The sequence below is a fragment of the Drosophila suzukii genome, chromosome 3 (genome assembly GCF_043229965.1).
Source record: "Drosophila suzukii chromosome 3, CBGP_Dsuzu_IsoJpt1.0, whole genome shotgun sequence".
NCBI lineage: Eukaryota > Metazoa > Arthropoda > Insecta > Diptera > Drosophilidae > Drosophila > Drosophila suzukii.
The window spans coordinates 52659095-52669805 of NC_092082.1; the positions used below are offsets into that span (position 1 = coordinate 52659095).

General features: G+C 44.1%; 1 protein-coding gene across 1 annotated transcript; it reads left to right on the forward strand.

Annotated features, from left to right (window-relative positions):
* The first annotated feature begins 3487 nt into the window (after nucleotides 1-3487).
* Nucleotides 3488-8446, forward strand: LOC139352826 (uncharacterized). Its single transcript, XM_070995461.1, has 3 exons — nucleotides 3488-4899; nucleotides 5108-5249; nucleotides 5939-8446. Exons 1-3 carry the CDS (start codon nucleotides 3488-3490, stop codon nucleotides 8444-8446), a joined length of 4062 nt encoding a protein of 1353 aa, XP_070851562.1.
* The last annotated feature ends 2265 nt before the right edge of the window (nucleotides 8447-10711 follow it).

The window sequence follows — 10711 nt, forward strand, 5'->3', positions numbered from 1 at the left end:
GATATCAAAGATGTAATTTTTCTTCTGAAAAGGGCCAATAAGAAGGGAGAAAGTCTTGATCTCACTCCAAAAGGAATACTATTGTATATTTCATCGTTGGGGTTAGAGGCGTACAAAACACTTGTGACGGCATTGAAAATTTTGTTGACTCTACCATTGTCCGTGGCTTCGTGTGAGCGATCATTCAGTAAACTGAAATTGATAAAATCTTATCTCCGCACAACCATGAACCGAGACAGGCTGTCAAATTTAGCTATACTATCTATCGAAAATGAAGTAGCAGCATCACTCGACTACAATGATATTATTGCTGAATTTGCGGCAATCAAGGCCAGAAAAGTTATATTCTAAAAGTAATATTTTTTTGTCTTGCAAAAACACAAATAATAATGTTTTTTCCGTTGTAACTGACAAAAGAATCGATATGAAATACAATTCTTCAAACATATAAGCTTTTAATAATTAATAACCTATTTACACTTTAAATACTCCTTATGTTATTCGTACAGCAAATAGGGAGGGGGCGGAATTTTTCGCTTTGCCCCGGGCGCCAGCAACCCTAGATCCGCCACTGTTAGACCCTTTGCTGTTTACACTGTTTATAAATGATCTTCCCTCTTTCGTATCTCACTCTCGTGTACTAATTTATGCTGATGATGTTAGGCTTTGTTTTTCATATAATAATATTGAGTCTGGTTTCTGCTTAATAGATTCCAGGAATGGTGTCAATACAACCTTTTGAATTTAAACTGTCTTCAATGCAACGTTATGACTTTTTATAGGGGTACGCCAACGTTCATGAGTTACTCTCTTCAGAACATGTCCCTGGACCAAATATACTCAGTAAGCGATTTAGGTGTTCTCCTAGATCCTAAATTTAAATTTGACTCCCACATAACCTCTACTGTAAATAAAGCTATGAGTGTTCTTGGGTTTATAAAGCGTTGGTGTAAAGAATTAAATGATCTATACACTACCAAATTATTATTTATCTCCCTTGTCAGTCCTAATTTAGAATACTGTTCTTCCGTTTGGAGTCCTCAGTATCAAGTGCACATTGACCGTTAGAGTACAGAAACAATTTCTTCTTTTTGCCTTACGTGGTTTGAACTGGGATCAAAACTTCAGGTTGCCTAGTCTAGTAAGCCGTAAAACTATGCTTGGTACTATTTTTATGAAAAATCTTATCAGAGGCGATATTGATTCTGTAGATTTGGTAAAGACTAATGCGAAACTGCTATCCTATCAACACGATGTTCATCTAATATTAGTCAGCATGAGCCCTTTCGCGTTCTTTCTAATAATTATAACATGCTAAGTCATTTAATTTGTTCCTCAACTTCTATCCCTTTACTAAAAACTAAAATCTTAGCTCATTTACTTTAGTCTTGTTGATCTATGTTTTGTCCTGTCTTTATTTGTTCTATGTACCTTCCTCGCGAACCGTATTTGCCCGAAATAAAAATGGGCCCGCGCGTACCAAGCACGTGCCACTTGTTTGTACTGCTCTTAGTGCATCAAGGTTCAACAATATATAACGTTTACTCTCAACAGGGAAACATGCCCTCCACTATCATTGAATAATACGCAGATTCCCCAAGTCAACGATGTACCGTATGTCGGCGTCCACCTTGAAAGACGACTAACCTGGAAAAGACACATCGAACGCAAGAAAGTACATGTAAAACTAAAAGCCAGCAGCTTCCACTGGATTCTTAACTTCGTTCACCCCTGCGTCTGGACTACAAGGTTTTGCTCTACAACTCCTATCTAAAGCCCATCTGGGCATATGGCTCTCAGCTATGGGGGAACGCCAGCAGCAGCAACATAGACATTATACAGCGTGTTAAATCGAAAATCAATAAATAAATAGCAAAGCATTAAAAAAAAACTTATATTATCTAACATAAATGGTCGTTTAACTTTTTATTCTAGGCATAGGTTTTCTTAGTTTTAAGTGCAACTGATTTGTTTCTTTGTATGGGTCAAATCTATTAATTCATTTCTTTCGTTTTCTTCACCGGTCTTGTCTGTTTAGATTTTTTTTCCGATTTACTTATGCAAGGCAACCCGTAAATTTTACTTATGCATGCATTATTAATTACGCAATTAATTCCCTCATTTTGCAACTATGTGCTCAGCCAATTTTTGGCCTGTTGGCATTTTTGTTAAAGAGTACGAGGTAAAGGAAGTTGAAAATCCCTTTTAAGAGCCATCCACATCTACATCCTCATCTATCTCAAAAAACTAAATTCTTTTCTTCAGATTTCTTATCAGAATACAAGAGGTTTACAAAGTAAGTTGACAAAATTGTATACTGATAGTTTTTCCTTGTCTTCTCATGTTATTGTTTTTACTGAAACCTGGTTAAAGCCGGAAATTCTAAGTTCCGAAGTTTTTCCAAGTAAGTACACAACTTACAGGCTTGATCGTCCGTCCCGACGTGGAGGTGGAGTTTTAATTGCAGTTGACTCAGAATTAACGTCTGAAGTAATAACGTCCGACGAAATAAATGACATTGAATTTCTGTGTATAAAACTATCCCTTCCGGGTATTTCTATATACATAACATGTTCATATATTCCGCCGTCATCGGAATTCCCGACATATGCGAATCATCTGTCCGCTATCCAGTTTATTTCAAGTAAACTATCAGATAGGGATCAGTTAATAGTTTTAGGTGACTTTAATATACCTAGGGCGACATGGTCCTCCGTCGAAACCTCAAATATATTGTTACCTTCAACGCAGCATTACTTTTTTGACGGTTTGCTTGATATTTCATTGCCTCAAGTAAATCATGTTTTAAATTTCTTAGGACGATTACTGGATCTATGCTTTGTTTCCAGTCCAGATTGTGTCTGCATAGCTAGAACCTCTGCAATTACTTTACCAGAAGACCCTTATCACCCAACGCTAGAGCTGACTATTGACACGGGTTTAAAAGTGTATGAACTATCTGAAAAGTTAGCTAAACGCATCCCCTGCTTTCGTAGAGCGAACTTTGCACTCATTAGTAACCTTATAGCTTGCTCGGATTGGTCCAATCTGCACTTAAGTACTAATATAAATGAAGCGGTTAATATATTTTATAACATATTAAACTTGGTCCAAGGAACTTGTGAGATGGTTCCGAGGACGCCTAGCTGGAGGCGACCAAGCGGGTCGCAGGTTGCGGCTAGGGAACGGCCTGTAAGGCCAGCTGTGAATAGCAGTAGGCTAGGTCAAACGGATTCCGCCAGACCGTATCTGTCGGGTATCTGTCGCTGTTTAGCGGCAGTACCGTCGATGCGAATTGTTCAGCCGCATTTAAATAGTTGCTCTACACAACCCCTTTTTCCCCAAACGCACAACCTACCTCCTTCCTATCCCACACAACATCTCACCTCGGGCCGGACTAAGGTGTAAATCGGACCGTGCCGAGAGTCAGCCTGGCTGAGGGCCCGGGCTAAAAACTAGCTCAGTCTCAAACGGTGGGCTCAGGGAGATGGCGGCCCCCTGCTCTATTTATCGCCTTACCCGGGCATCGCGGATCTCTGCCCGGGTGGACCTTCCCTTTCTCCGCAACTCGTGGGAATCGATTATGGATACCAATAATTATAAAAAGAAAAACACAATGGAGCCGGGCACTCCTAAGAAACCCGTGACGGAGGAGAAGATGGGTGCGACAGGATCTGCGAGCGTTGGCTCCGCCTGTGCTGGCACCAGCTCGGGGGCTATCCCAAAAGGGCCCCACCCCAAACTGGGGGTGATAGGTGGAAGACAGTCGGCCGCCAGCACCTCTGCAAAGTGCGCGCCGGCGCCAAAAACTGCAGGAGGTATGACGAAGACGGTCGCTCCAACCACCGAGCAAAATAAACACACTTATGCGGAGAAGCGGACTGCCGCGCAGACACTCCGCTCACACAACAGGAGCAAGATTGCCAACCCCTCAGCTGAATGGCTGAAGAAGGTGGAATGGGCGAAGACGGTGCTCCCCAACTACGGGCAAGAGAAGCCTAATGCTGTAAGTACACAGCCAAAGAGACAACGATCTCTAGAGTTGCCTGGACCTGCGGCAAAGAGAACTAGGGTCCAACAGAACCTGTCATTTGCGGAGATAGCGCGGTACACGGTTCTGATTGGACTGGTTGACAAGGGAAACCCCGGAGGCCGGATCCCAAGAAACCAGTGGAAGGCGGTCGAGGAGCAGCTAGCGGTCATCTGCATGGCCTTGCTCCGGGACTTCCCCCAACCGACGCCATGTTGCAAGGACGCAGGCTGGTTCCAGGGCAGCGTCAAGGTGGTGTCTTGCGACAGCCAGAGATCAGCTGACCTCTACAAGAAGGCGACGGAGAAGCTCGGAGAGGTGTATCCTGGGGCGAAAATCGTTGCACTAGATTGGTGCGACGTCCCCAGCAGACCACGAGCGAGGATATGGCTGCCGTCGTCCATCAAAACACCGGAGGACATCCTCTTTATGTTGCAAAGGTGCAACCCAAATTTGCCCACGCACGACTGGAAAGTCGTAAAGGTGGAACCTCACGAGGGGCCGATCAGCCAGGCCATCGTGGTGCTGAATAAGGAGTCAGTATCCCCAATAGAGGCCGCTCACGGGGAGCTGAACTTCGGATTCAGTGCCATCCGCATAAAAGTCTACAAGGGAGACTCTAACTCGAAGGAGGACCCGACCGGCAACCCAGCCGAGCAGGTCTTTCCCGAGGAGATAGAGGCTCCTGGAGATGACGAGCCGGAAGATGGCTACTCAACCGACGCGTCGCTAAGCAGAGGGATGCAGGCGATGAACCCGGCGGACGAAGACGACGGCGACCTCAGCGGCAGCGAGGAAGCGGACGTCACGGTGGTGGAGGGGAACTCGGCAGATGTCGCTAAGACTACTGCAAGTGAACCTCCATCACAGTAAAGCAGCGTCGGCTGCCCTCCTGCTCCGCCTGGATGACGGCGGGGCAGACCTAGTACTCATACAGGAGCCTTGGGTGGTAGGAGGCAAGATTGCTGGACTGGGTACCAAAGATTTCAAGCTGCTGCTTGATCCAAAAGAAGGTAAAATTCGAACCTGCATTTTAGCCAAAAGGTACCTTAGCATATTTCTGATTCATAATTACAGCAACGGAGACAACACCGTAGCAAGTCTGGAACTTCCAGCGGCTACAATCAGGGTGGCTTACATGGCCTTCGAGAAGGAAGACCCCCCAGACGAGCTTGTCCGGACACTGGTCAAAGATAGCGAGGCGCTCAAAATAGGACTGGTAATCGGCTGCGACGCAAACGCTCACCACACTCAGTGGGGAAGCCCAACAAGCAACAACAGGGGTGAGTCTCTTTTTAACTTCATCCTTGGCTCAAATCTATTTCTATGCAACAGGGGTAATACCCCCACCTTTATCACAAAAAATAGCCAAACAGTCATTGACCTTACCATGGTGTCAGGTAATCTGCTAGAAGCAGTCAGAAACTGGGAAGTCTCAAACGAACACTCTTTCTCTGACCATAGATTTATAGAAACCACTTTATCGCTAGACCCTCCTACTCCAGCTGAATTCGTCAACCTTAGACGTACCAACTGGCGCGCTTATAGGGAAGCCCTACTAAACATTCTTCCAATAGAACCCCCAAGTGACAACAGTGATATACTCAGTCTTGATAACATAGTAGGGATGTTCACGAATGCCTGCAACTCGGCTTTCGAAGCAGCCCACCCTAAACGCAAACCGAGAGGAACCAGAAAGCCTCCTTGGTGGACACAGAAACTTTCAGAACTCAGATCCAGTTGCAGAACCCTTTTTAACAGGGCAAAAGCAGGAAATGAGGATCTAAAATGGCAACAGTACAAGTTAGAACTAGCCTCCTACAAGAAGGCCATAAGGAAAGAAAAAAGATCAGCTTGGCAGACCTTCTGCTCAAACATAGAGGAAACAGCCGATGCAGCTCGGCTTAGGAAGATCCTCTCCAAAACAACCCCTCCCTGGGGTACCTTCAAAAACCAGATGGCTCGTGGACAGACTCTAGTGAGGAGTCCCTAAGCCTACTACTAGACACCCACTTTCCGGGTAGTCTCCCGGTAGAACGTCTCCCAGGAAATCATGCAGGTCTAAGCATTGACTTGGAAACGCTTCTTTCCGAACGCAACATAAGTTGGGCCATAAACAGCTTCAAACCCTTCAAATCACCAGGACCCGATCATCTCTCACCTGCGCACATCCAACACGCAGGTCAACTTGCCATCAACTGGCTAAAGACAATTTTCCGTACCATTCTTAGGATAGGAACGTTGCCATCATCATGGAGGGAAACAAAGGTAGTCTTTATACCCAAAGCGGGCAAAGCCTCGCACACGACGACGAAAGATTTTAGGCCCATAAGTCTGACATCCTTTCTCCTTAAGAGCTTTGAGCGACTGATTGGACTGCACATCAGGTCAGTCATGGACTCGAAACAGTTATCAGCAGCGCAGCATGCATATTCAAAAGGCAAGTCCACCGAATCAGCTCTACACGCGGTAGTCAGCCAAATCGAAAAGTCACTCAATCACAAGGAATACGCACTTGCTGCATTCCTGGACATAGAGGGCGCTTTCAACAATGTTCTCCCTACAGCCATAACCGAATCCCTCACCAACCTGGGTGTTGAGATCCAAATCGTGGAGTTAATCCATAAATTGCTGATGAGCAGAATGGTAACCTCCACGCTAGGAATCTCAACACAAACAAGGTTCGTGAACAGGGGAACCCCTCAGGGTGGTGTACTCTCCCCCCTGCTATGGAACATCGCAGTAAATAAGCTGTTGTGCTACATGGAAGGGGGTGGATGCAAGGTTGTGGCATATGCGGACGATGTAGCCATTATTTTCTCAGTAAAATTTCCTCAGACACTATGCGATCTAATGACCGCCAAACTTAAAATACTCTCTGACTGGACAACAGAAAGAGGTCTAGGGGTAAACCCCTCGAAAACGGAACTGGTGCTGTTTACAAACAGATACAAGATTCCTCAACTAAACCCACCAATATTAAATAACTGCTCTCTCTCCTTCAGTAACAACGCCAGGTATTTGGGGTTAATATTAGATAATCGTCTGACATGGAGACTAAACAGCCAAGAGAGAACGAGGAAGGCAACAATTGCCCTCTACTCCTGCAAAAAGGCCATCGGAACGAAATGGGGCATGTCCCCAAAAATCGTCAACTGGATACACACAGCGATAGTTAAGCCTATTCTGCTCTACGGAGTGTCAATATGGTGGCCCGCGCTAATGAAGCAGACAACCACAACAAACCTAAACAAGGTACAACGAATGGCATCCTTATGCATAAGCGGAGCCCTTCGCACCACCCCCAACGAGGCGCTAAATGCTATTCTGAACCTTCCAAGTCTGGACTTAGCCGGCATGGACCGAGCTAAGATAGCTGCGGTTCGGATGAGGGACTTAGGGCAGTGGAAGCCCCAAATATACGGTCATGCCAGGATACTCCAGCAGGACACAATGATCCCACCCAGTACAGATCTATGTAAACCTATTGAATACATCCACACCCCCTTTGAAGCCTTGCTCCCAACCAGAGAAGACTGGGAACAAGGCCAGCCGGGCCCTACAGAGGCAGTCAATTTCTACACTGACGGCTCAAAATTAAATAATCAAGTCGGAGGAGGTATATACTCCGAACAACTTAATATCAGGAAATCCTTCAGACTTCCGGATCACTGTAGCGTCTTCCAGGCGGAAGTATTTGCCATAATTGAAGCTTTGATGCTTCTGAACGATGCAAACTGTCAGAATAAACTGATTAACATCTATAGTGATAGTCAAGCGGCTATCAGGTCGATTATCTCGACCAATACAAACTCCCACACCATATCAAACTGCCGCAAATCTCTGCACGAGATGGTTCTGCAGTTTAAAATTTACCTGATTTGGGTCCCGGGTCATCGGAACATTACAGGCAACTGTATTGCAGATGAGCTGGCCAGGCATGGCACTACCGTTCCTCTCCTTCCGGACAAGGAGAACATCGGTATGCCGATGGCCACCTGCAAGCTTAACATTAGAAATCAATACAAGAAACTTGCGAGCCTAGCATGGACACATGTTAAGCACTGTCGCATCTCTCGCCAGACATGGCCAATCATCGATGCGAAGAGAACTTCGGAACTATTAAGACTAAGCCGTACCGAGTGCGGAATGGTAATACGAGTGTTAACAGGCCACTGGTTGGTTGGCACACACGCAAGCAGATTGGGCGCGCCCCGAAACGATTTCTGCAGAAGCTGCAGGGACGAGGAGGAAGAGGAAACGGTGGAACACCTGTTCTGTTCCTGCCCGGCCCTGTGCAGATCTAGACTGTACCACTTAGGGAATCCCTTCATGAACAGTCTATCCGAACTGGCGAACATAAGCCTAAAACGAATAATAAAATTCATTAAAGCAACCGGATGGGAATTATGCTAAGCCAGCTGCAATAATGGTAGCAGATTTTTAAGAAAGGGGATACAGATCCACGCGGTACCACAATGGACCTTTTAAGGACTAAGTGTGTCAATGATTTGGCAGCCGCTCTAACCTAACCTAACCTAACCTTAACGAAGTTTTTGATACATGCGTTCCTACGTATTATCCTAAAATTTCAAACCAACCTCCGTGGTTTAACAAAGAGCTGGCACGACTTAAAAATGTAAAGTCTAGTCTCTACAAAAAGATTAGAGCTTCAGGTTCACAGGCTGCCTTTTCCCGATACTTCACTGATCTATGTAAAAACTATTTAGGTCGTTGCAAGACCCAGTTTACACTGGATCCAAAACAGTTTTATAATTTTTTTAACACAAAACGTAAATCTTCTAGTTACCCATCATCACTTAAATTTGAAAATTCGGCTGCTAGCACTGATCAGGCCATAGCAGTTTTTTCAAACCACCTATTCAACATCAAGTCCTCCAGATCAGTCTTACCCATATGTCATTCCTAAATCAAACTTTATTTGTTGTCCTGTTATAAGTAAAAGCTCACTTCTTTTAGATTTGCAAAGGGTCAAACCAGTCTACTCTCCGGGTCCTGACGGAGTCCCTGGATGTGTGCTTAGGTATTGCGCTGAGACTTTGTGTAGACATCCGATTTCCCACACAGATGGAAGGAGTCGTTTGTTATCCCGCTTCATAAAAATGGGAGTAAATTGAACGCATGTAATTACAGAGGTATTTCAAAACTATCAGCTATACCGAAGCTCTTTGAGAACATTATTACGCCTCATTTACAACACAGTTGTAGGTCCCTTATTTCCTCTTGTCAACACGGATTTATAAAACGTAGGTCAACGACAACCAACCTTTTGGAGTTTACTTTATTTCTTATAAGTGGTTTTAGAAAGAATCGTCAGACTGATATATGGTCTACACTGATTTTAGTAAGGCGTTTGATTCTGTAAATCACCCGATTTGAGTCCGGAAATTGGACCTTTTAGGGTTTCCAGGTGATCTTCTTAGGTGGGTCTTAAGTTATTTGAATGACAGGACTCATTCATTTCCTCATTTTTAAAAACTCTTTGTCATCCCTAATCCGAGTTAGGTCCGGTTTATCACAAGGAAGTCATCTTGATCCGCGCCTTTTTACATTATTTATAAATGACCTTCCATTAGTCTTAACGAAGTCACGGGTTTTTATGTACGCAGATGACGTTAAGTTGTGCCTGCAATATAATGACCCCGAACAAAGCTTAGCTTTACAATCGGATCTAAATGCATTTCAAACATGGTGCATGGATAATGAATTGAATTTAAATGGTTCTAAGTGTAAACTAATGACCTTTTTTCGTGTCAGCCCCCACTACTCAACGTATACTTTGAGTGGTTGTGCGTTAGATAGGATAACGCATGCTGACGACCTTGGAGTCTACATGGATCCTAGACTTAAATTTTCCGATCACATTACTACTATGGTAAATAAAGCCAGAGGCGCGCTTGCATTTATCAAAAGGTGGTCGAAGGAATTCGATGATCCCTATGTCACAAAGACCTTGTATATTTCATTAGTCCGACCAATATGGGGTGCATATAGACCGGATTGAGTCTGTGCAAAAAAACTTCTTAATATTTGCCTTACGGAGACTTAACTGGGATACAAGCCTAATACTATTATCCTACTCTAGTAGACTACTTCTAATTAACTTACCATCGTTAGCTAACCGTAGAACTATGCTTGGTATTACGTTTATTAGAAATCTTATTCATGGTGATGTAGAGAGTCCCGAGTTACTGGGTCGCCTGCATTTTAATGTGCCAAATAGATTCACTAGAAACTATATTCCTTTAGTATTGAATCACTGTATCTCTAATTACGCAATGCATGAACCTTTTAGAGTACTTTGCAATGATTAAAATAGACTATATCATCTAATATCTACGACTGACTCACTTCCTATCCTTAAATCAATAATACTATCCTCCCTAGTAACTAGTTAGTTTTACTTGATGTATTTTGTCTATTCGTATATTGACCTGTATTTTTAATTGTCTATTGTTACATTGTCTTTTTCTTTGTCCGCGATTATGTTTACTCGCCCAAAACGGTGATGGGCTCCGCGCGTAACAAGCATTGCTTGGTGTCGTAGGGCCACTTGTTTGTACTGTGCATCAACGTCCAAATATAAATCATATTTGAGGGCAGCCAAGTTATACTCAGGACGCATAACACAATCAAAATAAAACTGCCTGGAAGGCTTAT

Coding starts and splice junctions, on each gene's coding strand:
- LOC139352826 (XM_070995461.1), top strand. CDS start 3,488: ATGGCGGCCCCCTGCTCTATTTATCGCCTTACCCGGGCATCGCGGATC. Junction 4,900..5,107: donor GCAAGTGAACCTCCATCACA/GTAAAGCAGCGT, acceptor TCATAATTACAG/CAACGGAGACAACACCGTAG. Junction 5,250..5,938: donor AGGCGCTCAAAATAGGACTG/GTAATCGGCTGC, acceptor AGCTCGGCTTAG/GAAGATCCTCTCCAAAACAA.